This window comes from Acaromyces ingoldii (assembly GCF_003144295.1).
Source record: "Acaromyces ingoldii strain MCA 4198 unplaced genomic scaffold FA10scaffold_1, whole genome shotgun sequence".
Taxonomy (NCBI): Eukaryota; Fungi; Basidiomycota; class Exobasidiomycetes; order Exobasidiales; family Cryptobasidiaceae; genus Acaromyces; species Acaromyces ingoldii.
Window position 1 is genome coordinate 4,071,420 of NW_020290247.1, and position 25,823 is coordinate 4,097,242.

General features: G+C 56.7%; 13 protein-coding genes across 13 annotated transcripts; 8 read left to right on the forward strand and 5 right to left on the reverse strand.

The window, feature by feature from the left end:
• Window positions 1-24: 24 nt before the first annotated feature.
• FA10DRAFT_283844 (RNA-binding domain-containing protein) lies at window positions 25-1,017 on the reverse strand (the record flags this gene model as incomplete). Its single annotated transcript, XM_025523875.1, has 4 exons — window positions 25-510; window positions 567-650; window positions 725-899; window positions 974-1,017. The coding sequence occupies 4 exons, from the start codon at window positions 1,015-1,017 to the stop codon at window positions 25-27; spliced, it is 789 nt and encodes a 262-aa protein (XP_025381448.1).
• A 530-nt stretch (window positions 1,018-1,547) lies between these two features.
• Window positions 1,548-2,716, forward strand: FA10DRAFT_44237 (large subunit ribosomal protein L18e). Its single transcript, XM_025525491.1, has 3 exons — window positions 1,548-1,599; window positions 1,901-2,378; window positions 2,470-2,716. Exons 1-3 carry the CDS (start codon window positions 1,597-1,599, stop codon window positions 2,562-2,564), a joined length of 576 nt encoding a protein of 191 aa, XP_025381449.1. The 5' UTR covers window positions 1,548-1,596; the 3' UTR covers window positions 2,565-2,716.
• A 75-nt stretch (window positions 2,717-2,791) lies between these two features.
• On the reverse strand, window positions 2,792-4,035 carry FA10DRAFT_264807 (TPR-like protein). The gene is made up of 4 exons (XM_025520800.1): window positions 3,712-4,035; window positions 3,461-3,641; window positions 3,236-3,385; window positions 2,792-3,177 (listed from the first exon to the last, which is right to left on the reverse strand). The coding sequence occupies exons 1-4, from the start codon at window positions 3,983-3,985 to the stop codon at window positions 2,916-2,918; spliced, it is 867 nt and encodes a 288-aa protein (XP_025381450.1). The 5' UTR covers window positions 3,986-4,035; the 3' UTR covers window positions 2,792-2,915.
• Window positions 4,036-4,208: 173 nt separating this feature from the next.
• FA10DRAFT_271007 (N-terminal nucleophile aminohydrolase) lies at window positions 4,209-5,232 on the forward strand (the record flags this gene model as incomplete). Its single annotated transcript, XM_025523084.1, has 5 exons — window positions 4,209-4,277; window positions 4,351-4,611; window positions 4,678-4,940; window positions 5,007-5,118; window positions 5,182-5,232. 5 exons carry the CDS (start codon window positions 4,209-4,211, stop codon window positions 5,230-5,232), a joined length of 756 nt encoding a protein of 251 aa, XP_025381451.1.
• On the forward strand, window positions 5,007-6,459 carry FA10DRAFT_264808 (glia maturation factor beta). The gene is made up of 3 exons (XM_025520801.1): window positions 5,007-5,118; window positions 5,182-5,676; window positions 5,750-6,459. The coding sequence occupies exons 2-3, from the start codon at window positions 5,490-5,492 to the stop codon at window positions 5,992-5,994; spliced, it is 432 nt and encodes a 143-aa protein (XP_025381452.1). The 5' UTR covers window positions 5,007-5,118; window positions 5,182-5,489; the 3' UTR covers window positions 5,995-6,459.
• Window positions 5,866-7,548, reverse strand: FA10DRAFT_44284 (hypothetical protein). Its single transcript, XM_025525492.1, has one exon. It carries the CDS (start codon window positions 7,257-7,259, stop codon window positions 6,135-6,137), a length of 1,125 nt encoding a protein of 374 aa, XP_025381453.1. The 5' UTR covers window positions 7,260-7,548; the 3' UTR covers window positions 5,866-6,134.
• A 442-nt stretch (window positions 7,549-7,990) lies between these two features.
• On the forward strand, window positions 7,991-9,342 carry FA10DRAFT_264811 (UAA transporter). Its single transcript, XM_025520802.1, has 2 exons — window positions 7,991-9,023; window positions 9,096-9,342. The coding sequence occupies exons 1-2, from the start codon at window positions 8,010-8,012 to the stop codon at window positions 9,285-9,287; spliced, it is 1,206 nt and encodes a 401-aa protein (XP_025381454.1). The 5' UTR covers window positions 7,991-8,009; the 3' UTR covers window positions 9,288-9,342.
• An 18-nt stretch (window positions 9,343-9,360) lies between these two features.
• Window positions 9,361-12,142, reverse strand: FA10DRAFT_264812 (hypothetical protein). The gene is made up of 2 exons (XM_025520803.1): window positions 12,108-12,142; window positions 9,361-12,048 (listed from the first exon to the last, which is right to left on the reverse strand). Exons 1-2 carry the CDS (start codon window positions 12,109-12,111, stop codon window positions 9,410-9,412), a joined length of 2,643 nt encoding a protein of 880 aa, XP_025381455.1. The 5' UTR covers window positions 12,112-12,142; the 3' UTR covers window positions 9,361-9,409.
• Window positions 12,143-12,279: 137 nt separating this feature from the next.
• Window positions 12,280-14,049, forward strand: FA10DRAFT_277846 (hypothetical protein). The gene is made up of 3 exons (XM_025523408.1): window positions 12,280-12,429; window positions 12,498-12,855; window positions 12,921-14,049. Exons 1-3 carry the CDS (start codon window positions 12,352-12,354, stop codon window positions 13,607-13,609), a joined length of 1,125 nt encoding a protein of 374 aa, XP_025381456.1. The 5' UTR covers window positions 12,280-12,351; the 3' UTR covers window positions 13,610-14,049.
• A 1,851-nt stretch (window positions 14,050-15,900) lies between these two features.
• FA10DRAFT_277847 (hypothetical protein) lies at window positions 15,901-18,654 on the forward strand (the record flags this gene model as incomplete). Its single annotated transcript, XM_025523409.1, has 7 exons — window positions 15,901-16,026; window positions 16,089-16,201; window positions 16,275-16,320; window positions 16,379-16,479; window positions 16,543-16,707; window positions 16,789-17,078; window positions 17,143-18,654. The coding sequence occupies 7 exons, from the start codon at window positions 15,901-15,903 to the stop codon at window positions 18,486-18,488; spliced, it is 2,187 nt and encodes a 728-aa protein (XP_025381457.1). The 3' UTR covers window positions 18,489-18,654.
• Window positions 18,655-18,836: 182 nt separating this feature from the next.
• On the reverse strand, window positions 18,837-19,572 carry FA10DRAFT_227218 (putative ribosomal protein L10a.e, cytosolic; the record flags this gene model as incomplete). The annotated part of the gene is made up of 2 exons (XM_025518708.1): window positions 18,837-19,184; window positions 19,267-19,572. 2 exons carry the CDS (start codon window positions 19,570-19,572, stop codon window positions 18,837-18,839), a joined length of 654 nt encoding a protein of 217 aa, XP_025381458.1.
• A 646-nt stretch (window positions 19,573-20,218) lies between these two features.
• FA10DRAFT_264815 (hypothetical protein) lies at window positions 20,219-24,047 on the forward strand. The gene is made up of 3 exons (XM_025520804.1): window positions 20,219-20,594; window positions 20,660-23,501; window positions 23,566-24,047. The coding sequence occupies exons 1-3, from the start codon at window positions 20,466-20,468 to the stop codon at window positions 23,772-23,774; spliced, it is 3,180 nt and encodes a 1,059-aa protein (XP_025381459.1). The 5' UTR covers window positions 20,219-20,465; the 3' UTR covers window positions 23,775-24,047.
• A 109-nt stretch (window positions 24,048-24,156) lies between these two features.
• Window positions 24,157-25,813, forward strand: FA10DRAFT_277849 (hypothetical protein). The gene has a single exon (XM_025523410.1). The coding sequence runs from the start codon at window positions 24,416-24,418 to the stop codon at window positions 25,772-25,774; it is 1,359 nt and encodes a 452-aa protein (XP_025381460.1). The 5' UTR covers window positions 24,157-24,415; the 3' UTR covers window positions 25,775-25,813.
• Window positions 25,814-25,823: the final 10 nt, after the last annotated feature.

Here is a 25,823-nt window from a genome sequence, read left to right on the forward strand (position 1 = left end):
CGTGAAGGTGATTTGATGGCCGGCTTAATCTTCGCGTCGGGAACGAGGAGGTGGGCTTGGCGTGTCCTGGTGTCGTGACTTCGGTGCGTCGTCTTCGCGCCTCCTTCGCGGTACATCGTCATCATCACGTCGCCTCCTGGGTCTGTCGTCGTCTCGGCTTCCTCTGGGTTCCTCATCATCTCGATACCTTCGACGTGGAGGCGACATCTCCCTGCTGTCACTCCTCCTCCTCCTGGGCGGCGAACGTCGGCGCCAGTCATTGTCAGCATCAGGGCCCCAGCCTCGAGTTGGGGGAGGTGGGCCGTAAGGTGGATACGGTGGGTACCCGCCGTAGGGAGGAGGAGGGGGAGGACCACGACCCCACGGTCCCGGCGGTCCCCAAGGCCCTGGCGGAGGAAGGCGGCCGCCTCGTTCTTCCTCGCGAACCGCTCCGCGATATTGACCAGGCGTTGGATCGTGAGGCCTCTTTGTCACTGAATAATCGACTCGGAGCCTTCGGCCATGGAGATCCTGCAAATGCGTCTTGATGAGCCTTTCATCCGTGATAGGTATTGTCATTCACTCACGATGCCATTGAGTTCCTTGATAACGGCCGTTGCACCTTCAACATCCTGCATGTTGATAAAGGCGAAGCCCCGCGACTGACCCGACTTTGGTGCGAGGAATGGAGGGACAAGGTAAGCAACAGGCTTGCCGCTCTTTGACACAATGCGGACAATCTCACCCTTGCGTCATAGACGATGGTGGTCTTTTCGATGGGGGCGATCCTACCGAATTCGTGGTTGAGATCTTCCTCGGTGGTCCTCAATGAGAGGCCAAAGACGCCCACGACGTTGGTGGGTTCAGGATTGGCTGGCGCATGACGGGGCCGAAGAGGAGGAGGAGGAACCGCTCTTTCCCTGCGAGAGACTCCACATCAGCTTGAAGAAGAAGAAGAGAGGAAGGAGAGAGCATGTAGAGCTGCCCTACTCACCTGCGCCTGTCTGGGCTCCTGCTCCTGGATCGGTCCCCGTTCATGTCGCGTCTTCGTGGTCGTTCAAGAGACCTGGAGGGCGAGGGCGAGGCCCTTCCGCGAGGCGGCTCCTCAACATCCGCGTAATCCTACACTCAGGAAAGAGCATCAACGGCAACGACGGGAAATGAGGGGGCGATTCATATAATTAGCGTCCGAAAAGGAAGAGAATATCGAGGGGTAGAGGCGAGGGTCCGAGCGGTATGACAAGGCTACGCTAGGATCCCTTTGCTCAGCAGGAACACTCACCATTGTTGCTTTGCTCCTTTGTCCTTGTTGGTAGTTGTGAGCAAACGAATGCGATGCTGGGTCTCGTGAAGGGCTTCTTTGTCGCCCTCAAGTAAAACGCCGCTGTCGCCCCGTGGTGGATGGAATAGTCGCCCTCGGGCCGCACACGTCGTGGCGTCGAAGAATGTCCTCCGTCATTGCAACTTTCTCCATCATTGCTTACATAATCTAAACCGAGCAGAGCACGTGTCGATGAAAAATTCGCGTGGCTCTTGCTTGCCACTGCGGCTCAAGTTGACCTGTGAATTTTAGTTGGAGGTGCTTCTGGCCCTTTACGACGTCCTCAAGATTCAAGCATGGTGGGTACCTATGGATGGCATGGCTGCAGAGCCATTTGTTTGCGTACGACGAGTAGTGGTGCAACGGGGCTGGAAGGAGTGGATGGCGGATTGCTGTTTGGAAAAGAGACGGACCTGGAAGCTCGCTCGAGAAGTTTGGGACGATCGCGAGGGAAATGGCCAGGGAACACGGAGAGAAGCTCGTCTTCTGGGGAGGACGAGGGAGCACGGGGTCGCGAGGAGGATGCACACGGGCCGAAGAAAGGACTGGCGAGTTGTCCAATCAGGGAACAGAGAACTGACAGTACATCGCTCATGACAGGGTATCGACATCGCCAAGCACCACGTCAAGAACGGGCGCCGCACGGCGCCCAAGAGCGAGGACCCTTACCTCCTCCTCCTCGTCAAGCTCTATCGGTTCCTCGCTCGCCGTACCGACTCGCGCTTCAACCAGGCCGTCCTCCGCAGGCTGTTCATGTCCAAGATCAACCGCCCCCCTGTCTCGGTCTCGCGTCTCGTCTACCTGTCGCGCAACCGTGGTGGTGTCTCCAAGGGATCTGAGGCGCCCAAGACGTGCGTCGTTGTTGGTACCATCACCGACGACAACCGTCTCCTGGACCTGCCCAAGCTCAGCGTCGCTGCTCTCCGCTTCACTGGCTCGGCCCGCGAGAGGATCGAGGCCGCTGGCGGCGAGTGCCTGACCCTGGACCAGCTCGCCCTCCGTGCGCCCAAGGGCAGCAACACCATCCTTCTCCGTGGCCCCAAGAACGCGAGGGAGGCTGTCAAGCACTTTGGCATGGGTGAGTGTCACCATCTGCGAAGCAGGCTCCGATTTCGTATGATAACGGCGAAACTCATCTCTTCCATTATGCGCTTCTTCCCCTTCTCCAGGCCCTCACAGCCACGCCAAGCCTCACGTTCGCTCGAAGGGACGCAAGTTCGAGCGCGGTCGTGGCCGCAGAAAGTCGCGAGGCTTCAAGGTGTAAAGGAGTTTGTATCACCCCCTCTTCGCAACTTCCTCCTCTCCTTTATGTCTTTCCCTCTCGACATCATCCGTGCGACATTTGTCCACTTTCATCTCCATCATCTCATCTCGCGCTGGACAGACGTGTCCTGGCACACCAAAACTCGACCACCCCATGTCCTGTGGCACTTACATTCATGTATCAGTTCTCTAGAGGCAGAGGGAGTCTCCCACTCCTTTCGCCTCGGTCAATTCTAGGCATCACGACTCGTAAAAGCAAAAGTGAAGCTGGACACAGGGTTCTTGAGGTTTGAAGTGTAGAATTGATGGACACGACTAAGCAGGAGAGGGGTGGAAGGAGAACGAAGTGTAATCAGGAAAGGTCGGGCTCCTCTTGGACCGCCTTTCGCACGTTTCGCAAGAGCGTCGCCTGCCATCCAATGATCCTCTTTGTCCGGTCGAAATCTTGCACTCGCTCATCGAAAGCGGCCACGTCGCCTGCTTCGCACACCTCGAGAAGCGAGTGGAGGAAGCGTCCTTCCATCGTCGTCGGAAACGAGGGGTCCTGGTTGGCGTAGAAGCCCATTGCGTTTCCGCAAGCGACGTAGTCAGGGATGGCCATGTAGCACAAGCCGCTATCAGGTGTCTTCAGTACGCTTTCACACTCTTAAGGCTGACGGAAGCCATACTCACGCATTGAGGTAGTAGTCCTTGACGCTGTACCGCGTCAAGTTGCTCTCGAGGCTCATCTGTGCCACTTGCTCCCACCTCTCGAGAGCCCGCTTGTAATCGCCCACCTCAGTGGCAACCGTTGCTGCCTCTCTGAAGCAGCCAGAGGCGGTGCTTTTCGCGACGAAGTCATCTAAGTCAGCCACTGCAGTCCCTTCCTCTTTGTCTGCTTCGAAGAAAAGCACTCACGCCTGTGCGCCCTCTTGCAGGTACCATTCGCCTGCTTGCTCATAGCTCTCGAGCGCCTTGCGAGGGTCGTTTGCCTCGTTCTTGTACAGCTCCGCAATGTTCTTTTCTCGATCCGCAGCTTGTCTGAACCGGCCTCTCTCGACCAGAATCGTCTTGCATCGGGTCAGTGCGACGACGGCCACTACACCGATGTATTAGCACAAATTGGACGAGTCAGAGTGGAAAGGTCCCTCTAAGAGGCCGTGGCTCACATTCCGGTCTGGCCATCTTGAAACATTTGTGAGCCTCGAAGAAGGTGTTGGCCGCATAGTCTGTTTCGCCAGCCTTGATCTCCGTCTCGGCTGCCCGCATAAACGCCTGGCCAGCCTCGTCGAATCGTGATGCTAGTCGGAACTTGTTGCCGGCAGCCTTGAACAGCTCGGCCGCTTCCTCGAGCTTGCCCGAAGAGCTGCTGAACCAGCCGCCTGTCGAGTTGGCCCGCTTCTCGGCAGACTTGAGGAGCTCTTCGGGCGAGGAGGAGGCCATTGTTGCCGTGTCTGTGTTTATTGGTAGTCTTGGTGTAGGGGGTGTAGCAGCCTGCTGAGACGAAGCGCTGCTGCGTTGCGTAGCGACGAGAATTAAAATTCATGGGCGCCCGTGCGCCTCCAGCGCAGGCCACGCGGGACGCGCGGCTTTGGCTTTGGTTCAACCGCTTCTCGTCGTCGACTTCTCCTTCCTCAGTTAGTGCTGATCCAGAGTCAAGGACGAGATGGCTTCGCAAGGGACAGGATACGACCTGTCATCGTCGACCTACTCGCCTGACGGCCGCATCTTCCAGGTGAGCGACTGCCCTTTGCTCTGACTGGCTCTTCAGGAAGAACGAAATGTTCATGGCATGAGACTCGCTGCAGATCGAATACGCTCAAAAGGCCACCGAGAACGCCGGGACAGTCATTGGGCTCAAGTGCAGCGATGGTATCCTCCTCGCTGTAGAGAAGCTGGTGCAGACCAAGCTCCTTGTGCCAGGCAGCAACAAGCGAATCTTCACAATTGACCACCATGCTGGCGTTGCGAGCGCGGGTCTTATTGCCGATGGAAAGCACCTCGCGGGTCGAGCAAGGAGCGAGGCTCTCAACTTCCGCGACACCTACAGGTATCCAACTCCAATCAAGGTGTGTAGAGAGCGCCATCTTTCAGTGCGTGCATAGCACTGACTTCCCTCCTTGTCATTCGCCTAGGCCCTCTCGGATCGGTTGGCCCTCTACGTGCAGGCATACACACTCTATTCGTCCGTTCGACCATTTGGCATTGCGTCAATCATCGGCGGTGTTGATGCAGATGGGCCACAGCTCTATATGCTCGAGCCAAGCGGGGTCTATTGGGGCTACAATGGATGCGCAATTGGCAAGGGCCGACAGTTGGCAAAGACGGAGATCGAGAAATTGAGTTTGGGGAAGGATGGCATGAAGGTGGCCGATGCTGTTCAACATGCTGCCAACATGTAAGTTGCGCCTCTCCCTCTCAAGGCTTGAGGACCAGGTGTACTGATGAGAAGAGACGACGGCAGCATCTACAAATGCCACGACGATGCCAAGGACAAGGACTTCGAGCTCGAGATCTCTTGGATCTGCCCAGAATCTGGCGGAAAACATCAAACAGTACCGGCTGAGATTGTTGCAGTGCGTAATTGTGGCTCCTTTATCCTTTCAAACTTTGACTGACCCTGCCCTCGCGATCAACAGGAGGCCGGCCGGAAGGCAAAGGAGGCGCTCGATGACGAGATGGAAGATTGATGATTCAGCTTGAGCTGCAAGAAAAGCCATCTTCCATGTGTAGTAACTAGCCCTCCTTCCATTGAACAGAACATACAAAGAAAGCACAATTCCCTTGTCCTCGCCATCTATTGATACTACGACGTCCTTGGACCTCTTGAAAGCGTCGTAATCGTTGAGAGAACAAGGACGGTATTTCTCGGCCGAAGGGCGGAGTGGACGCGCACTGACCTTCCCTCCATCCGAGAGTTGCTCGCTGCCACTTCCTTGTAAACAAGATGTCGTCGACGACCGTAGACGTGCCCGGGCCATTGCTCGATGAGATCAAGGCCTTTCGGCTGTCCGGCTCTGGTTCCGGAGGGAAGACATCTTCGTCGGCGCTCGTCATCAAAATTGACAAGGCGAAATTGGAGATGAGCATCGAGGACAAATGGTCTGGCAATGAGCTTGCAGACCTCGTCGAGGGTGAGTGTCTTTCTCAGCGTTGCTACCACCATCACTCACCACTCTCGGCTCTCTCATGGATTTCTTCTTTCAGACTCACTGCCGGAGAACTCACCGCGCTTCGTGCTGCTGTCCCATACGCTGCAGCACCCAGATGGCCGCGTGTCCTTCCCCCTCATCATCCTCTACTGGGCTCCTCAGACGAGCTCGATGGAGCTATCGACGCTCTACACGTCGGCATTATCCAACTTCAGCGTCAAGGCCGACGTGGGAAAGGTCATCGACATACGAGATGGTGAGCTGGATACCGCCGCAATGGACAAGCGGCTGCTTGGGTAGACAGACATTCTCGGTCTCAGAGGAAAGGGGGACTTAGACAAGGACGATGGAAATAGGCTCAGACAATGTGGAAATTGCTCTTTGGCATTGCTTTGCTCTCTTCGGCCCTTTCGCTTGCGAAGACGCTGGGCTATCTTGCCTCAGTGAGTAAGTACTGGCCTAGACTTCCTCGTTGCGAATCGAGGAGTAGGCAGCGTCGTCGGCTCAGGCGCAGCGGCAGAGAAGGTCGGACCGGCATAAATGCTTGCAAGACCCTCTCCAATACCAAGTGAGGAAGTAGCAGCATCCAGAACCTCCGAGACGCTTGCCTCTGGCGATTGGGTTGATTGAGATGACGGTTGCGAATCGGCCCTGGCAGGCAGAGCGGAGAAGGAGGAAGTCTTACTGGAGGAAAATGATTCTCCAGCTCCTCTTCCAAGCTTAACTATGATTTTGCCGTCCTTGCGGTTGGGTGCGTACCATGGAGGCATGTCCGTGGTCGATCGCCTCCTTGTTGCGGCCCAGTCGACGCCTGTCTTGGCCTTGGTGGTGTCGCTATTGGTCTTCTGGGCCCCTTTGGGCAAGTCTCCAAAAACGAGGCGCCAGGCGCTCTTGGATGTTACACTCTGATCGTCCACACTGTAGCGCAGGGGCGGCAACAGGGTGTCGGAGGACCTTTTTGTTTCCTCGACAGAGCCGCACCGTCGGTGCATGTTCTTCTTCCTCCTTTCCAGCGCAGGCTCACTGGTCTTCTCATTGGCCCACTCTGGCATGGGCTCACGGCGAAAGGAGTGTCGCCGACTCAGCAACGACTGCTGCTGCCAATTGAGTGGCTTGACGTCTTGGGTGCACCCTTCGTCACCGCTGCTACTGCTGATGCTCGACATAGAGTCGGTTCGCTTGACGTCTGTCGCAGCAGGAGGTTGAGTAGGCCTCCAACGAGTGCGCTTCTCGCTACGCTTGGGCTTGTTCATCTCTCGCTCCTTTTTCTTGGGTACGACAGTCCTGCGACCCGCCTTTGCTTCTCGAGGAGAAGCGGTCTTGCTACCTTTAAGGTTTGTCGATTTGGTCGGGGAGCCTTGCGTGGCGTCCGCAGCCATAAGCTCAGCATAACGATTGCGGCTACTGCTGCTATCAAGTGCGGCTGCCGATCGAGAATGAGGCTGCTTGGTGTTGCCTGACAGCTGGACAGAGCGAGGCTGACGGTGTACGGTTCGGAGAGGCTGGAGAGGCGCAGACGTCGTCGTTGCCGAACACTGCTTTGAGTTTCTTGTCGAGCGAGTCATGTTTGTTGCTGGCCGGCAGCCGTAGTTACGAGGTCTTATGCTATTGCTATGCGTGCAGTGCTGTGCTAGTTTTCGATGCTGAAAGAGAAGAGGTCGCGGAAGAATAAAAGACTCTGATCTGTGCTTGCGGATGAGAATGCTGAGCAGACCGACGGCGGAAGATGAGATGGTGACGGTGCTGGATGAGTTTGACTGTGAAGATCTTGTGTGTGTATGGCGGTGATCACGAGCAACGGAGCGAGCCGACGGAGTTGTGCAACAGCAAGGATGGGAGTAGCAGCATGAATAGGAGATGAAGTGGGGTTAAGAGATGAAGCCAGAAGTGGGAAATGATTGACTGTGCTGTTGGCGTCTTCAACGTCTACGGTGGCGCACCCATGACACCTAACACAATGGACGTGTCGAGGCGCCTTCGAGAGGGCGCCTATCTTCTCATTCTATTTTCGGCCTCTTCTATTCAGCCCAGGTCAGGGCCAGAGTTAGGCAGTGTCCCGCCCATGAGTGCTCACGCCTCTCGGATGATAGCAAAGTGCTGAGTTGTACCGTGCTGAACGCCAAGCTCGAGAGTCTCTGTAAATATGGTCAAAGCGCAGATGTTGACCGACGCCCAGATACACGTGTGGGCGTGGAGATCAACACTTTCCACGTCGAAAGTCTTCGTTCTGCATTCGCGACCGAGCTCTAAAATAGTCGACCTCTTCTTGACTTGGATTTTTCTTCCATCATCACCACCTGAAGACCTCTGTTGCCATGTCGCTGGCCCAGCTCGGCCTGTGCACAGGGTCCATCTATGTCTCCTTTCTCCTCTGGGCCCTCCTGCAGGAGAGGTTGACGACAACGCCTTATGTCCTGCCGGCTTCTCTGCTTCACCCGAGCCAGTCATCAAGGGAAGAGTACTTTTCATCGCCCCTCGTCCTCAACGCGCTGCAGGCCCTCTTTTCGACACTGGTTGCGGCCACATACCTCTCGGTCAGAGGCAGCACGAAGGGAAAGGCGAAGGAGAGCTGGGCTGCCATCCTAGGACTCGACGCATTGACGCCATCCGGAGCTCAACGTGCACGCAAGAGCCCACCAAAGTCGGCAACGAGCAAAGGCGAAAAGGGAAATGGGCAAGCGGGCGGAAAATCAACGGCGCTGGTCTCGCCTCTTCTGCTCCGCTACGTGCAGATTGCTGCCTCGCAGTCACTCTCCTCGCTCTTGGCCCTTCACTCGCTCAGCCACGGCATTCCCTACCCTACGCTGACGCTGGCCAAATCCTGCAAGCTCGTCCCCGTCCTCCTGGCCAATGTCGTCCTGTACCGCCGCAGATTTGCGCCGTACAAGTACGTCGTCGTCACGCTCGTCACACTCGGCATCAGCCTCTTTATGCTTGCTGCCCCTTCGAAGAAAAAGTCGTCGTCGGCAGACTCGTCGCTCGTGGGCCTTTTGCTGCTCCTGGCCAACCAGGCGCTGGACGGAACGACGAACTCGACGCAGGACGAGGTCTTTGGCACCTTTACCATCTCCGGCCCGCAAATGATGCTCGTCATGAACTTTTTCTCATTTGCCCTCATGGCCGCCTCTCTCGTCCTTCCCATGCCTTCCTTCTTCGGCGGCAGCGGTGGACGTTCTGCTGGCGAACTGGCACGGACGGTGGCATTCGTCCATCGCCATCCAGAGGTGTCTCGCGATCTCATTGGCTACGCCCTGGCAGGGTCCATCGGGCAAGTCGCCATCTTCGAGACGCTCGAGCGCTTCGGCAGCTTGACGCTCGTCGCAATCACGGTGAGTCAATGACTTGCCTGCCACTGTGCCTCGCTGTACCAAATGCTGACGCATATTTCGTCGACTGGCAAGGTGACGAGAAAGCTCTTTACGATGCTCCTTTCCATCGTCGTCTACAAGCACGCCCTCAATCCGGCTCAGTGGCTCGGCGTTCTCGTCGTCTTTTTCGGGCTGGGCATCGAAGCGCAACAGAAGCGCAAGGAGGGCCTGGCCAAGAAGGTGGCACAGCAACCTGCAAAGAAGGCCGGCGTCAAAGACGCATAACAGACGTGCACACTCTTGCCAGTGATAATAGAATCAAAGTGGAATAGAGAAGGCTCTTTGCTTTTTTTTACATTCTCGTTTGTGTGACATCCTGTGTAGTAACAGAGAGAGTGTGTGTGCAGCTAGAGGCCGTAACCTCGGCTTCTTCCGAGGCTACTGCCGCCACCATAGTTGACGCTCGCCTCGCTCCAGCCTGCGCCAGCGCTCCGTCCGGGCGTAGAGGCCCTGTAACTGCCACCGTAGCCAACGCTGGGCTTCCTCTCTGCCGAGGAAGACAGCAGCCCGACGCTCGGCGCCCTGGAGCCTCCGCGTCCATACGAGCCTCCCTCGTCAGGTCCGACAGAATCCCGCAAGCTGAGCCCGGCAGCAGAGGCCGACAGGACACTTCCACCCCGGTTGGGCGCCGCAGTCGAGGATGAGGAAGAGCCCGGCGCGGCGCTGTTGGCCAGCTGGCCCCTTCGAAGCTTCTCGACCTTCTCCCTCAGCTTGCTCGCAGCCTCATCGATCCACTTCAGGCTTCCCAGGTGAGCATTGAGGATGGCGACAATTTGCGCGACGGCGTCTTCCGTGTGAGCCTGCTGCTGCTGCAGTGCCGCGCCGCTGTTGAGCAGTGAGGGCGTAGGGTCCCTTCCGGCCGCTGCTGCCCTTCGCTGCTGCTGCTGCTGCGACGAGGACGAAGAAAGCTGGTTGACATCGACGATCATCGCCGAGAGGTTGCGCGACAGCTCGTCGAGCTGCGAGTTGAGCGACTCAGCCGTGGCGAAGGCCCTTTCCCGCTCGGCATCGGCTGCGCCCATCTCCATCTTCCTTGGCGGAGTCGTCGGTGCCGTCTGATGCTCTCCTCCCGCTTGGCCACCTTGACCCTGTCCTGGCCCGCCAATGTGCGAGTGGGCCAGGATGCCACCCTGCTCAGCTGCGGCGGCACCCTCGAGCAGCAGATTGACCTGAGCCTCGTACCCATCCAGTAGGCTCTCCAGATCCGTCTGCTGCTGCTCGACGTAATCGAGCGTCTGTTCAATGCTCGTCTGCCTCTCCTCGGCCGCCTGCAGCTGGGCCATCAGCCTCGAGATCTCGTCGCCGCCCTTTCGCAGAACAGAGTCCCATGCGGCCACTTCTTGCGCCTGACGGCCAAACTCTCTCGTGGCGGACTCGAGCTCGGCAGTCCACTTGTTGACAATCTCCTCCATGCTCCTTCCCCGAAGCAGTGAGGGAGGCGGCAATGAAATGGGCGCAGCAGCTGCCGCGGCGGCGGCGGTCGTCGACGAGGAGGTCGCTGTGGGGCCGGTCGGAGCGCTCTCGCCGGGCTTGCTCGTCGTCGTTGTACCTGGACCACCGCCCAAGGTGAAGCCAGCAGCAGCAGGCGGCGCTGCACCTGTCGAGGAGGCAGTAGCTCCCGCGGCGGTGCTGGCTGAAGTTGTTGTTGTTGGTGCCGTGCCACTAGCAGCAGAAGCAGCTGGCTTGCCGAAACCAGCAAAACTGTTGGATCCAGAGGCGGATGCCGGTGCCTGGCTGCTCTTGGCAGCTTCAGGAGCAGCAGCAGCAGCACCACCACCAGCGGCTGGCTTGGGCGCGAAGAGATTGCCAGCGCCGCCGCCGCTTGTTGAAGAGGAGGCAGCAGGCGTCGAGCCAAAGCTGAAGGGCTTGGCGCCAGTTGACTCGGGCGCAGACGTAGTCGTCGGAGCCGCTGCCTTGTCCTTCTCGCTTTCTTGGCCTGCTTGTGCAGGAGCAGTGCCTCCGAGCTTGAAACCAGAAAATGCAGGGGTCGAGGTCGATGTGGCAGACGAGGAGGCTGGCGCAGAAGCAGCCGCCGGCGCGCCTCCAAAACTGAAGCCGCCACCACCGCCGCCTGCTTGATTCGTCGTTGTCGTGGAGGTCCCAGCGGTGGACGGAGCCGCGGGCGGCTTTCCAAACGAGAAACCAGACGACGATGCCGACGAAGACGCCGGCACGGGAGGAGGTTTGTTGCCGAAGCTGAACGAGGAGCCTCCGCTTGCGGGTGCCTGTGCGGGCGTGGTAGACGCAGGTGTTGAGTTGTTCGCGGATGCAGCATTGCCACCAAAGCTGAAGGTTGCTCCTCCACCGCCAGCACCACCGGTCGAAGGGGCACCTTGACCTTGGGGAGGTGTGCTGGTGCTGCTGTTGTTGTTGCTAGCTCCAAATGAGAATCCTCCTGATGCTAGTTTGTTGGCTGCTTGCCCGAACAGATTACCAGATCCAGTAGAGGCTGGAGCACCAGATGCTGGCGCTGGAGCGGATCCGGCCGGCGCTCCAGTTCCGGCTGGCTTGCCAAAGCCAGCGAAGAGATTCGAGGGAGGTGCTTGGGCAGGTGTGGTGCTCGCTCCTAACGAGGAAGATGCTCCACCACCAAAGCTGAAGGCCGAGGGGGGCTTTGAGGCTGGCGTAGTCGAACCTAGCGGAGCACCGCTACCGCCGGTGCCGCCGCCAGCCCCAAAGAGGCTGCCCGAAGGAGCGGCAGCAGACGACGAAGGGGCAGCAGCATTGCTTGCTGGCGCGCCAAAGCTGAATGACGTTCCCCCCGTCGAAGACTGCTGTGGCTGCTGCGATCCCCCTCCTCCAGAGGTCTGACCTGACCCTCCACCAGCTCCTCCAAAGGAGAAGGAAGCTGCTGGCTGTTGCGACTGCTGCTGCTGTGAAGTGCTTGTGTTTTGTTGATTGCCAAAACCGAATGTTGGCTTGGCCTGTTGATTGTTATTGTTGCCTCCACCAAAGGAGAATGAGGAGCCGGCTCCTCCTCCGAATGCTTTTGAGTCCTTGTCAGCTCGCATGTCTACTTCAGTGCCATCACGCTCCACGACTCACACATCCTCGCGGCGCTGTCCGGTGCTTTGTCCGCGACGAAAACAAGAAAGACAGCGATGAGAAGATCTTCGGCGCGACTCAGGCCACGTGGGAATTTTAAAGCAATGCGCGCGTAGTTGCAATAGTGGAGCACCACTCAGCAAAGCGGAGCTAAGCGCCCTAATCTGCCGCCATTCACTTCGCCACAGGGGGTGTCAACGACCTATCTCGGTCGGCGCAGTGCCACTACACACTCTCTGTGAGGATGGTACCGTATACAGAATCGCAGACGCAGAGCTCGTCATCGGAGTCCTCGGAACCCCCGGCGTCATCGAGGCCGAAGGTAAGTGTGCTTCGAGATATCTCATCGACCTGGCTGCTGATTGATGATCCTCTGTCACCGCCTGACAGTGTGAGGGCAAAGATGCCCTATGCAAGGCAATGGGAGCCCTTTTTCTACAGCACCGTGTCGAGACGCTCGAGTCAGACGTCGAGAAGCTTCAGTACAAGAGAGATACTCGGGCTCGTAGCACAAAGGGAAAAGGTTGTCCATTTGGCCGTGAGGGCGGACGTGAAGTTGGGGGAAGCAGAGGGATAGGACGTGATGGCCTGGGGAGCGAGGGTTTGAGCCGTCTTCCAGCCACCTCGAAGAGAACTCAGCCCGTCGAGCGAGTCATCGTTGCCGATGCGAGCTTACTCATATATTCGCTTCGCACCGTTCACGAGTGGATCAAGGCAGGCAATTGTCACATAGTAGTCCCCATCGAGGGTGAGTCCACTTCCTTCCATCCCTTGTGACGGCAACGGGGCTTATTTAGCAAGTGGCTTCTTCAGCTCTAAGTACACTCGATGTACTTAAAAAAGGAGAACATCACATCAATATGGCGGCTCGCAAGGCGATGCGATTCCTCGACGAACGGTGCACGCGCGATGCCCTTGGCTCAGAGGACAACGACATCTTCTCGAAGCACTCGGAGGCCCAACCAGGCCTCTTCGCGCAGCGAGAAGGTCAAAAGCTCAAGCCAGAGGAGGTCGAGGGCCTCCGCATGTGGCTGCTCGATTCAAACATGATGGCACCGGTCGACATGCATGAAGGACACCTAGCGTGGTCATTTCGAAAGATACCCAATTACATTCGCGAGACACTCCTCTGTGCGCTCTGGTTTCTCCGCAGTCGCATCAATGCCGTAGTCCGGGACGGTGATGCGCTTGCGCCGTCATTCAGCCTGGCGTTGGCCCTCCCACCGCCTCATCTTGATGAATTCGAAGACAGCGCTCCCTCGTCCAATCTTCGCTATGCCGAGAGAGCCGATGGCCGTCAGATCGCTCACTGGGCCAAGACATGCTGTCAAGACGTACATGCTTCGTCTTCTTCGGCTTCAGAGAAGGGCGACTGGATCATTGTTGCGCCTACCGCCAGCAGCTGGCTCTCAGCACCCTGCTCTGTGGCCAACGGTAAGGGCGAGCAAGCGACGTCGATGATGGTTTCGGCAAGGCCCAGTGCAAAGATCGAGCAGCGATGATGACGGCACGACGACCATTTTCATCTTTACTCTTATCCAAGTTGTCTTTGACGACAACTGCCAGCCTCCTCACGACGGTATACACCAAAGGCTTCGGCTCACTAGCAGTTCTGCTATGGCTCGCCAACCCACAGGCTCCTTACGAGGTTTCGCCAGTGGCAGCCCACAATACTGACTTCATTTGCGCTTGCGCAAAGGGACAGGGATGACCACTTCGTTCGATGAAAGGCTTGGTGTAGGAGGTAGAGCTAAATAGGCTGTAGATAGATTGAGGAAATAAGTGAGAAGACGGAAAGAGAGTACCGACATCACAACCACATGTAGAAATGTTTCAAGTTGCCTTTGGCAGGGAGTACAGAATGAGCTTTAAAAAAAGTACCTGGTGACATGCTGCCTTGTATGAGGTGCACCCTGCTGTGGCGAAATTGGACGATATCGGGTGCTGCCTTCCTTCTCCCTCGGTCACGGTGCCGGGACGTGATGCCGTCGAAGTTTGATCTTTTTACGATCTTTTGTAATCATACCTTTTGGTTTAACCAATCCAATGTCATCGTAACGGTAGAAACCATATTGAGGGGATGGGCGACGACGAACGAGGTCACGAGTCTCTTGCGCTTCGTCTTTCTCTGGAAGAGATTGCCGCGATTAGTGCTTAAGCATGGGAGCACAGCTGCTGTTACTCACCCACGCTGCGATGCTTGGCGGTGATTTCCGTGCCTTCCTTAATGCCCCTTTTCAGAGGGTTGGCAAGTTGGTTCTTCTATACAGCGACATAGAGACGGTAAGTATTTGTGAAAAGCGCTGAGAACGCCACGAGCTTCCGACTCACTCCAAGAAACTTGACGTATGACAATGGTGGAAATGGAAGTGCGGCGGCGGTCGTGAAGAGGAACGACGAAAGGACCATGACCGAAAAGAAGACGACGACGGCGAAGCTCACGAAGCGAACCATGGTGAACGCTCGTTGCGCGGAAGAGAAGTGTGGGCTGAACAGAAGATTAAGCCAAGGAATGTTGAGGCGGTGATGGGGATAGCTTGTGGACGAATAGGCTTCGCGATGGACGGTCGACAGGGACACGAAAAATTTCTTGTGAAGGACAGTAGAAGGAGAATCAGAGCCGAAGGAGAGACGATGACGAATGCTGTCGAACGAGGGCAGAAGTGTCGAGGAGGAGCGCGGTCGTCGCTTCCTCTCCGTTCGGCCTGATGCTTTTCGAGCAGGACGAGAAGTATGATTGGGCGCACTGTACTTATACCTTTTAATCGCTGCACACCTAAGGCACCAGGTACACATGGCAGGTAGGAAGTCCGGTGTTGCAGGTGATTCCTTGTCAGACTCAGCCTGTGAGTCTGGGCTTCGCAAGGAGCACGGCGTAACGACCAGGAACCGCTCTAGGAGCGGTGGTTATTTGAAAGATTTCACAGCACTTTACATCGTGCGTAAACAAGGACGAATGTCACTAGCCAAGGGGCGAGACGATGATCAAATGCCTGAAACAGCATGCGACTTGGCAAAGACAGGGAAGAGGCATACCTCATAGCACGTTCTCGTTGTCACCGACCGCCGCGAATGACGGGCCAAAGATCGACTCCCCCGCCGCTATTGACCCACCACCCTCTTCAATTTCGTTTCTCTGCATATCAACCACCTCTGCTGCAGTACAGGCACGCGCGTTTCCCGGCTGGGCTTGTGCGGTCGCGGCGGCTGTTGAATAAGAAAAAGGAAAAGGCGGCCTCAACCACGGTGTAGAGTCAGCTGCGGCGGAGCGGAGACCGGTCACACTTTCTCACGGCGTCGTCAATATCGCGCTTGATAACGACCGGACTTTCGTCAAGTCCATGCTAGTGTGTACCGCTCGCTCACGATTCGTCCATGTCTAGACGTTGTGAAGCCAGCCCTCTTTTCTCCGACGCCTTTGGGCTGACTGGCGCTTTGCCTCAATCTCAATATCCCACACCCACGACCAGCCCCGCCCAGACACCCCTTCCCCCCTTTTTTTCTCCCACGGCAAGCCGAAGTCCTGTATCAAAAAGGGGTAGAGAAACGTCGGTCTTTCCAAAGCCAAGAGCAAGTCAGAACTGCGCATGAGTGAAGCCCTATAAGTCACGACAACTTTCATTGCGCCCATCCTCTCTAGCAACCTTGATCGCCTCTGATATCTTGCCCCTCGAGCGTGCTCCCTCGTCTCAGAGGCCATCGTTGCTTGTCATCCTTGCCATTTCTCCACAACAGTCTCCCTCCCTCCCTCTCTCTTTTCTCGTGCCGACAGGTGGCTCTCACGTTACCAACGATGTCGGCCTCGACCTTGCCCTCACCGCACCCAGCACTCCCGCACCCAGCTACTCCACCGGTCTCAATTCCGTCTAGCATCACGACCAAGATCGCTATTTTTGCTTTGCCCTCGATTGCAGCTCATGTAAGTCTCTTCAGCAACGAAAAAGCATACCTCTCCCCCTTCGCTCACGTCCCGGCTGCCAGACTTTGATCCTGATGGAGGCCTGTCGCACAATCCCATGCGAATGGCGTATGTACAGGCGAGCCTTGAAGCGTGGCCGTCTCAACGCGGCTGAAATACTCTTCCTCGCCATAAAGTGAGTGGCTTTTTTACGCCGCTTTTTTCTCTGCTAATGAGTAATCGCCTTGGTCACCCCTTCACACGTTCAGGTACTTTGCGATCGTTGCATACAGCTTAGACGCCGTCATCAAATGGGTGAGGAAGGTTCAACTTGCCTGTTTGTCTCAACCTGGCTAATGCTTTGCGACAAAAGACCACCTTGCCACACTCAGGAAAAGAGTGTGGTGCAATCTCTTGGGCTTCTCATGCGTTCATGCACTCGTGCATCAGCCTCGTTGCTCTGGCTGTAGCTTGGTGAGCACGAAGGGTTGCAAGCTTCTTCATTGAAGTACTCACATACAAGATGGGCCTTGGCAGGCGCGCTCACATCATCTTTCACCGGTCGAAGCTATCGCTCATTATCTTGTCGTTAGCACTCGCTGGCCAGATCGCAGTTAATGCCACCTCGATGGGTAGGCAGCTCAAATGGTCCGTGTACAGAGAAGGGTATTGCAACATCAACCCGCGCAAGTGGACCCGCCAGTCAGTATCTTCCTCATTGATTGAAACATTGGATTGGACGACGTCACCTTTTCTGACCTCTTCTCTGCTGTCCACTTGCAGGAGCTACCATGCAAGACCTTGGTATATGTTTATTACGCCCTGGAACGTCTTTTACAACGCCATGTTCGACTTGGCAATCGCCGTCGCCACCTCCTACCGGCTCATCAAGACGACCAGGGGCTTGAACGGCTTGACGCGCATCTCGAAGCTCCTCTTCTACAACAACGTGCACTACGTGCTCATCGTCTGCTCGGCCAACTTGTTCGACTTTGTCGTCACCGCCACAGGCAGGGACAAGTGGCCCACTTTCTTAATCACGGTCTTTGCACTTCAAATTTGCGCCGTCTTGGGTATGTGTCTTCCTCTTGCCGCATATTCAAGTGGCGTGATGGGCTGAGCGAGCTTCTACTTTAGACATGCTATCGAGCGAGCAGGACGCCGTCCACTCCGGAGGGAACAGCCTTCCCAGAATGGTCCGAGCCCCTCCCAGCGGCGCCTTTGGAAAGGGAAGCCACAGCACAGGCAGCGGGACTGCAGTGGCAGCAGGAGCAGCAACAGAGAGCGACGAGAATCGACGTCGCAAAGGTCGAGGTGGTCTATTGCGCAAACCTTTCGAATTCTTTGCAGCCGCGAAGGCAAAGTACAACAGAGGAAGTAGAAACAGGGCTGGGTCGACGAATGCTGCGACAGGAGACGCGGAACGCACATTCCTGTCAAAGGATGCCATCTCGCCTGACGACACCCTTGAATCCGTCCCTATCGTTCCAACGCTGCTCCACTCTAGCCCTTCTCGAGGAAAGGTCATGCCCAATTTTCACGGTTTCAAGGTCGAGAGCGAGACTCTCGTCGATGGCTATCAGTCCCCTATCATCAAGGCGTCACCGATGTCTTCCGACACGCTTTGCGAGGAGGAGCAGAAGCAACATCTCTCTTGGCACTCGCCGACGTCATCTGGATGCCCCTCTAAGGGGGACGCTACCTTCGTCATGGAGCATGTTCACCGCCATCACCCGCAAGACTTGGACCTCGTTGCCGTTGGAAGCCCTGAAGACGGCGTTGTCTACTACACTTACAACGACGAAACCTCTCCCCGCGATCTAGAGCAAGCTACCTTCCTTCGAACTACGGCCTTGCAATCGTCGAACGAGTCGCCAAGCAAAGGTCTTTCGATCCGAGAGATTCGCCAGCAGCTGCAGCAACAGTGCGCCAACAACGACAAAGACCTCGAAAAGGCTGTTGAGTCTAGACGCCGGGACTTTGAGCAAGAACTAGCTTATATTTCGCCGCCGCCGTGCCTCGAGAACAACGAAAAGCTGCCAAGTCCGCCGTATCCGATGAGGCCATCCACGTCGTCGCCTTCGATCGAAAAGGCCCACGAAGAAAGCCCCAAATTTGAGATCTCGCCGGGCAAGTTCCAGCGAAAGCCAAAGACGTCGCCCACTTCCTCTTCCCCCTCCTCGGCCTCATCGTCGCCAAGCAAGAAGCCAACGACGCCTGGCGCACAAGGTTCGCTCTTTTACAAGCACACCGAGTCGTGGCAGCGACAGGCCGATGAAGTTCAGCAACCCCCGCGGAGCCAGAGCAACACGACCATCGACGCTCCTCGCTACAGCTGCACTTCCTCTCTTGCCTCGAGGCCAACATCTTCGTCATCCGCTCCAAGCAAGGTTAGCGCTACTTCCCCACTCCTCACTTCGAAGGAAACGACCAGGAAGCAGTATACTAAGGGCACCGACGAGAAGGGCCCGCAAAGCTCGTGATCAGCGGTGCGCCTTCCATTCATCACAACGGTCAACATACCGCTCGTCCCTACTGTCTTTGACCCGGTTAATAATTGTCTTATTTGTCCCTTTGATCTCATCACTCCATGGCAAGCGTCAACTTTGCCATGATTAGCTTGCCATGGTTAGCTTCGGTCTGGGTAATGTCGTATAGTCTCGCCGGGTGAGAATCAGCAAGAAAAAAGTTTTATTTTTTAGGGAAAGACGTCTCGTCGAGCTCCCCTCACGCCATGCCAAACAAAAGGATGTGAGACTGACGCTGGGTACAAGCGTGCGACCGCTACTTGGTGTGTTCGAGAGAAAGACGCCGAATCCTAAGCGACTCGTTTAGTAGAGACGGATGGGCTTGCCCATGGTCGACTTGATCGTAAGGCTCTTGATGTTCTGCCAGTTCTTCTTCAGGAGCGAGACGAGGAAGTTGATGCTAAGCATGATGTTGGCCAGCGCCTGGTCCTCGGTCATCTTGACGTGGCCGACAGCGACACCGAGGCAGAGAACCTTCTTGAGCTGGAACTTGATGGTGCTCTTGACCTCGTTGACCTTCTTCTCCAGGTCCTCAGCGTGCGAGACGGGCGTGGGGAACTTGCCGGCCTTGGAGAGACCGGGGCCAAGCAGACGGGGAATCTGCTTGATGAGGGCGTCCGAAGCCAGGAAAGAGTCGTACTTCTTGGCGAGCTGCGAAGATTGACGAGAACATCGTCAGCATACATGGTCTCCTCCCACAAGATCAAGAACGTTGAAGAAGCCCGAAACACACCTTCTTGACGAGCTTCTTGTTCTTGTTGAGCTTCTTCAAGTCCTCAACGGTCATGAACTCGAGCTCGATGAGCTTCGCTCGGTCGACGTCGGCGGCGTCAGCGAGAATGCACATCGACATGCGCGGGCGAGGGATGTGAGGGAGCTTGATCGTGCCCGAGAAACGCTTGTCACGCTGCGTGTCGTAGTTCTTGAGGCCGATCTGGAGCTCGATCGTCTCGGCAAAGTTCCGGTGCTTCTCCTCGGAAGCCTTGAGCACCTCCTGGATGCTCTGTCGCACGCTTGACACTTGCAGCTTCGACGCCATCTTTGTAGAGTCCCTTGGTGAACGTTGGTGACCTCAATTGTCGGTCTCGCTCACGACTTTTCTAAAAAGGCTGGGCAAAACTTTTGCACCGCAGCGCCATGTGGGAACGCGTTCCACGTGGCTCGTTGAGCCTGGTAACGCATTTAGCCATGACATTGACTGCGTGGCGTCGACGCACGGTGTCTGAGTTGGTCTCACAAGTCAGCTCGGGCAGCCCGCCCGTCGAGGTCAGTGCGTCCAAGCTGTATGAGCGACCTGAGCCCGCTTCAAAAGCCCAGAGGTCATGATTTGGTGCTCTCCTTTTCTCTCAACAATGGTGCAACGATAATATCGTTAATAGGCGCGAAAAGCGAAAGTCTTATGAAGAGCTTCTAAACTGAATTGGAGCAGATGATGCAACTGTATAGAGACCCGCTCTTCCTCGTATTGCTGAAGACATGAGGAGTGAGAGCGCTGCATAGGCATCTGACATCCTCTTCAGCCGGGAGGACGTCGCAAAGATGATGTCAGGAGATGGCCTCCAATGAAATTCTTCTCAGCTCGTCGGCTTCGTTGTCCGAGGGTGCGCATTTCGGATTCTGGACCCACGCGCGTCTGCGCTAAGCGGGCGAACCAGCACAACTATCTCTAGGCACACTAGTCTTCCGCCCACTGCATCCATCTGGAACGATCAGCCCAGCCCAGCCCAGCCCAGCCTTTTCAGCCTGGACGCTGCTCGCTTGGGGATCACTGGTCAGCAGAGAACATCTCAATACAACGCTCTAGCTTCCATCACCAACGGAGCTTGACAGCAACGAGCAACGAGAAGAGGTAGCAGGAATTCAACTCCACTTTCGGCGCCGAGCTAGCCAGCTGGATGGAACAGCCACGTTGACGACGACAACGAAGACAAGATGGCGTCCGAAAAGGTCTTTGCGCTTCACGATTTTGAAGCTGAGAATCCAGACGAAGTTTCGTTTCGGGCTGGCGAGACAGTCGTCGTCGTCGAAAAGGATGATGCGTACGGCGATGGATGGTGGCAGGTGAGTCTGGCCGTCGGCGTCGTCAGCACCCTCTCGAACATTTGCTTATTTCGTACCTATTGAAGGGGACAAATGAGAGGGGCGAAACGGGTCTCTTCCCTTTCTCCTACACGACCTTCGATGAGAGCCTTGCAAGAAGCGCCTCGTCACAGGGTGGTGCCGGGCCACCTGGAAGTAATGGCAAGGAAATGAATGCGACCATGGCCGACATTGATGAAGCTCTCGCGGGCCTCGGCACGAGGAACGGTGGCAGCGGTGGTGGTGTCGCCTCGAGCGGAGGCCGACCCGGTCCTGGCGAGCCGAGGGCGTCCTTTGCAAGCGAGCGTACCGGCGACTTCTCGGTAGGCGAGACCGAAGAGGGCGCCAACGATGCCGACGACGACTACGAGAGCAGAGCAAAGGCAAGGGCAGCTCTCGCGGTCAATGCGCAGCGCAACCATCTCAAAGACGAGGACCTCGATGAGGAAGAGAGGGCGGAGCAGGCGAGGATGAAGGCGCAGGCCCAACGAGTCTTCGAGGAAGAAGAGGCTCGACAGCGAGAGCTACTGCTCAAAAAGGAGCAGGAGAGGAAGAAGTCGGTAGCAGATGGCACGCTGCAGACTACCGAGAAGCCCAAGGTGGCACCCATCGAGGGCGTCGAAATGAGCGACGAGAGCGACAGCGAGGGAAGCATCGGTGGCGACCTTGGCGGCGAGGAACCACCGCAGACGCACGCACCCTTGTTCGGGGCCTCTACCGACAGCCAGCAGCAGCAACAGCCGAGTGTCTCAATGGACAACAAAGACAAGCCAAACGGCTCGGACCAGCCGAGAGAGAACCTGACTGCAAACCGGAGCCTGTCGCCCATTCCAAGCGCCTCTGGCCACAGTCAAGGTGCACAGGCCTCGCCCCCCGTCTCTGCCGGCACCGCCGCTAGCGCTGCTGGTGCAGGGGCCATTGCAGCTGCCATCGCCTCTGGCAGCACCTCAGGTGCCGCTCAGCCGCTGCCCAGCTCGGCCGTGAGCGAGGTCACGCCCGCCAAACCATATGAGGAACGCAATGATCAGCGGAGCGTCGATAGCTCTCGAGGTCGCTATTCCGGTGTGTCTGATGGTCCGTTGGCCGCCGGGACGATGGTCGGAAGCACAGGTACAGCTCCCACCTCGGTCCAAGGCACTGAGACGCCGAAGAGCTTGAGCCAAAGTCAGGGTCTCATGGCCGCTGCAAGCCCCGCCCCAAGCACGGTGGGCAGCCGGCCTGCAGGCCCAGGAGGCGATCCTCACGAGTGGAATGTTGAGCAGGTTGTCGAGTGGGGTCGCTCAAAGGGCTGGGACGAAGGCGCTGTCGTGAGCAAGTTTGCCGAGCACGAGATCTCTGGCGATGTCCTCATGGAAATGGACGTCAACATCCTCAAAGAAATCGACATCATTGCTTTCGGAAAGCGCTTCCAGGTGGCCAACGCCATCAAAGATCTCAAGAAGGCGCATGGTGGTGCTACTGGAGAACCGTCGCCAATGGTGGGCAACACTTCATGGTCTTCTACCCAAGATGGCAACTCGGCCCCAGCTTCCGCCAACGCCGTCCTCCAACAGCAGCAACAGCAGCCTCAACAGACTCTCCTTGCCAACGGACTGACACAAACGCCTTCGAGCACCAGCTCGTTTGGTGTACAGCCGCAGAGCGCCCCTACGATGGGTTCTGGGTCTGTGTCCCAACACAATGCTTTCGGAGTAGGGGCGCTGGCGACCGGCTTGGCCGCGGGTGCTGCAGCTGCGAATATGAGCCAGTCGCATTCGGCCCAAGGAGGTCGCCTCTCTCCCAATATGCAACAGGATCTCCGCAGACAAGCTTCTGACAACGACATGGCACAGCGTCAATCCGTGGCTTCGGGTGGCGTTGGATCATCTGGCTGGCAAACTCGACCTCGTACGGCGGCAAACGACTCGCAATGGGACAATTATGCAACGCCCCACTCTGCAGAGATCATGAGCGACGATGAACCTCTCTCCAACCTCGTAGGCTCCAAGAAGTCGTCGACCAACTCCCGCAAGCTTTCTCAAGACGATTTGAGCCCCACATTTGGGTCCATGTCGCCCTCATCTCGCAAGCGAGAGTCGGGCGGAAGCGGACGAGCGACGGGCTCTGGAGAACGAATGTCTTTCTTTGCTGGCTTGGCACCACAGCGCAACCGCAAGCCCCCACCTAAGGTCCAGACGGGTGCGGCGGCGGGTGCACCTGGCCAAAGCGTGTTCGAAGAGTCGCCAGGCAAGCAGGGTACGTTCTCGCGCCTTGGTTTCAACCGAATGCGCGGCAGCAACAACCAATCTTCTCAGCACTCCAACGACGAGAACGCCATAAAGAACAAAATCTCGCTACCCACGAGCAGCCCCACGTATGACTCGATGGGCGACACGGCCCGCCGAAACCGTCAGAGTCAACAGAGCGCCGGCAGCGGCGGCCTAGCCAACTTTGGCGGCTACGGTGGCGGACACGCCAAGCAGGCAAGCGTCGGTAGCGCAGGTGCCGGCGCGGGTATCCCAAGTGGTGATTGGGGGCTTCCTTCTCCAACGCCTGGCGAGCCAAGCACACCGAGCGAAGGCCCTGTCATGGTTCGTATCCGGCCTGTCGACTTTGAAGGTTGGATGAAGAAGAAGGGCGAGCGCTACAATACTTGGAAGCCCCGCTACTTGGCGCTGAAAGGGTCTGATCTAGTCCTGCTCCGTGACCCCACGGCACCTAAGATCAAGGGTTACGTCTCGATGAAGGGCTACAAGGTCATCGCCGATGAAAATACCAACCCTGGCAAATATGGCTTCAAGATCTTGCACGAGAGCGAAAAGCCGCATTACTTCTCATCGGACGATCCTATCGTCGTACGAGAATGGATGAAAGCGCTGATGAAGGCGACCATCGGACGTGATACGAGCCGTAAGTTCACCTTCTATTTTGGCTCCGTTGCCTTGACAGCATTCTGACTCGAAACTTCCACTAGTGCCCGTCATTTCTTCGTACAACAACGCGACCATTTCGCTCAAGGAGGCTCAACGCATGAACCCACCACCAAGGCCGCCGAGCCCCACATCGCGAGCTAGAGCACAACGAGCGACAGCTCGCGCCAACAAGGACCAGCTCACCGCAAAGGACGCCAGTGTCCTGATGGGCCTTCAACAACCTTCTGACGCTCGACCGATGGGGTTGTGAGTCAACTTTTTCTTCTTTTTTTTCACATCTCTACTCTTTTTTCCTCTCTCTTCGCGTCACACCCGCGTTTCCGCTTTGGAGGATCCTCTTTGCATCTTCATGCATGATACCATGGGAGCCATCAAGTGACGAACCCGCGAGATGGCTTAAGAATCCGCGGACGGCACTTGGCTTTCATTTTACCTGCCGCTTCTCCTCATTCCTACCCGCTCTTCTCTAAATCTATAAAAGCTCTCGGCTCTCTCTCAATTTGATGGAAGGAATCGCTCCCGCAAACCCGAATTTCCGCTCAGGTTCTTTGTCCCCTACAACATTCCCTTTCCTCTAAGATGCGGTCGGCTGGCTCGCGTGACTTCCCTCCGTTCCTCGTCTACCCTCCCTCCCTCCCCCCTTTCTTCTTCTCCTCCTCCTCCTTTTCCTCCTTCTCCTCCTCTACTCCTTCTCTCCTCCTCCTCAGACCTTCTCTCTCTTCTGATCTGTCCGCATATCTCACTCCCACTAACCGTTTTTCCTAGTGCCTAAGAATTTCGGGCGAGTTTCTCACGCTTTTCCATCCTTCTCAACATAGAGGCATATATGGCGAATTCGCTTTGCAGCACCAAGACCAGGAAGACGCTCGCTGGCTGGCCGACCAAGATGTGATGCACCCTACTCAAATTCAAGACAGGAGAGAAGAAACTCAGCGTAGAGGACGACCAGACCGACTTCAATTCCCCCTCTTCCGCCTTGGCAGTCCCCAAGTCGACCGTCAACTCGATTTTGAGCAGGAATTGGATCAGTCACAATTATATAGCACAGAGGAGCACCATGATCTCCGAGGATGGCAGAGGCATGTGGACCGTGGCAGCCTCCCTCCACCTCCTCTGCCCAGCGGTCCGACACCACCCTCGAAACCTGGCACAGGCGTTTTTGCGATTGGACAGGCTACTTCTACGCCCTCCTCGACCTTCGATTTGGCCGAACTTCCGCCTCCGCCGCCTTTGTCGCGCTCGCCTCCTGCTCCACCACCACACTCACCGAGATTGCCGCTGATTCCGGGCGAATCTTTATTGCCCGCTCCCATGCGCTTGCTTCCCTACCTTCCTCCAACTTGCTCTTCGGCAGCAGATCCCTTTGTACCCCAACCTTTGCGCCGCGGTGAAGAAGCGGAGAGCACTTGCGAGTCGCCACTCGGATTGGCTCAAGAGGAGCGAAGCGAGAGCATGGACCGTTATCGATCGCTTCCACCTCCACCACCACCCACCCACTCTTCATACAGTCGTTCGCCGTGGATCAGCAGAAGGATACAAGAGGGGGACGCCCCTTCGAGCCAAGCATCGAGCTACCCAACCGTTTCGCCTTCTCCCAAAACTCTTTTCGCCCGAGGTCGGCCTTCATCACCCACATTTTCGTTCAAGGCTGGCAAACGAGCCAACGAAAGCGGAAGGGCCGGTGGGAAGAGATATGAGAGGAAACGAGCGAGCAGAAGTGTCGATCTCGGCCTGGTGCTAACGAGGTCCGAACGTGCTTCACTGGCTTCGATTGACGATCTCGCACTGTTCTCCGACATGGAGGACATGAGAAGGGGCAGTCTCTCGGCTGGAGATACTTCATCTTTTGCCAGCACGGTTCGACAACGGCTGCGGGGCGGGCCGCGGACGAATTTTGAAGGCATTGCTATCGGCAAACAACATGCGAGCACAGGCTGGTCCCAGTGGACGAAGGACATGGCTCGAAAGAGAAAGGAAGAGCTTCAGCAGGAAAGAGAGGTCTGGGACGAAATCGAGAGGGAGGGACCCGAACCACCCGGCAAATCTGCCTCTGTTTCTCCTTCTTTGCCAATGTTCTCATTCGAGGGGGACCAGGATGGGGATCACTCGCCTTTACGAGGTCACGAGGAAGAATCCACAGCAAAGCAACTGCACCAGGAACTCTTTCGAAAAGTGTCGGGAAGGCGACCAGCAAAGGCTGGGGATGAGTCAATTCGCAGACTGAACATGGGAGAGGAAGAGAAAATATAGTGGAGAGAGCCGTGCTTTGTATCATTGGTTCTGTGAGCGAATATTGATT

Bases quoted from the DNA above. Each gene is read 5' to 3' on its own strand.
- FA10DRAFT_44237 (XM_025525491.1), top strand. The intron at 2,379-2,469 runs GTGAGTGTCACC...CCCCTTCTCCAG, and splicing joins TGTCAAGCACTTTGGCATGG to GCCCTCACAGCCACGCCAAG.
- FA10DRAFT_264807 (XM_025520800.1), bottom strand. From the start codon at position 3,985: ATGGCCTCCTCCTCGCCCGAAGAGCTCCTCAAGTCTGCCGAGAAGCGG. The intron at 3,642-3,711 runs GTGAGCCACGGC...ACATCGGTGTAG, and splicing joins CAAGATGGCCAGACCGGAAT to TGGCCGTCGTCGCACTGACC. The intron at 3,178-3,235 runs GTGAGTATGGCT...GACACCTGATAG, and splicing joins AAGGACTACTACCTCAATGC to CGGCTTGTGCTACATGGCCA.
- FA10DRAFT_264808 (XM_025520801.1), top strand. From the start codon at position 5,490: ATGTCGTCGACGACCGTAGACGTGCCCGGGCCATTGCTCGATGAGATC. The intron at 5,677-5,749 runs GTGAGTGTCTTT...TTCTTCTTTCAG, and splicing joins GCTTGCAGACCTCGTCGAGG to ACTCACTGCCGGAGAACTCA.
- FA10DRAFT_44284 (XM_025525492.1), bottom strand. From the start codon at position 7,259: ATGACTCGCTCGACAAGAAACTCAAAGCAGTGTTCGGCAACGACGACG.
- FA10DRAFT_264811 (XM_025520802.1), top strand. From the start codon at position 8,010: ATGTCGCTGGCCCAGCTCGGCCTGTGCACAGGGTCCATCTATGTCTCC. The intron at 9,024-9,095 runs GTGAGTCAATGA...TCGACTGGCAAG, and splicing joins TGACGCTCGTCGCAATCACG to GTGACGAGAAAGCTCTTTAC.
- FA10DRAFT_277846 (XM_025523408.1), top strand. From the start codon at position 12,352: ATGGTACCGTATACAGAATCGCAGACGCAGAGCTCGTCATCGGAGTCC. The intron at 12,430-12,497 runs GTAAGTGTGCTT...ACCGCCTGACAG, and splicing joins CGGCGTCATCGAGGCCGAAG to TGTGAGGGCAAAGATGCCCT. The intron at 12,856-12,920 runs GTGAGTCCACTT...TGGCTTCTTCAG, and splicing joins CATAGTAGTCCCCATCGAGG to CTCTAAGTACACTCGATGTA.
- FA10DRAFT_264815 (XM_025520804.1), top strand. From the start codon at position 20,466: ATGGCGTCCGAAAAGGTCTTTGCGCTTCACGATTTTGAAGCTGAGAAT. The intron at 20,595-20,659 runs GTGAGTCTGGCC...TACCTATTGAAG, and splicing joins ACGGCGATGGATGGTGGCAG to GGGACAAATGAGAGGGGCGA. The intron at 23,502-23,565 runs GTAAGTTCACCT...AACTTCCACTAG, and splicing joins CATCGGACGTGATACGAGCC to TGCCCGTCATTTCTTCGTAC.
- FA10DRAFT_277849 (XM_025523410.1), top strand. From the start codon at position 24,416: ATGCACCCTACTCAAATTCAAGACAGGAGAGAAGAAACTCAGCGTAGA.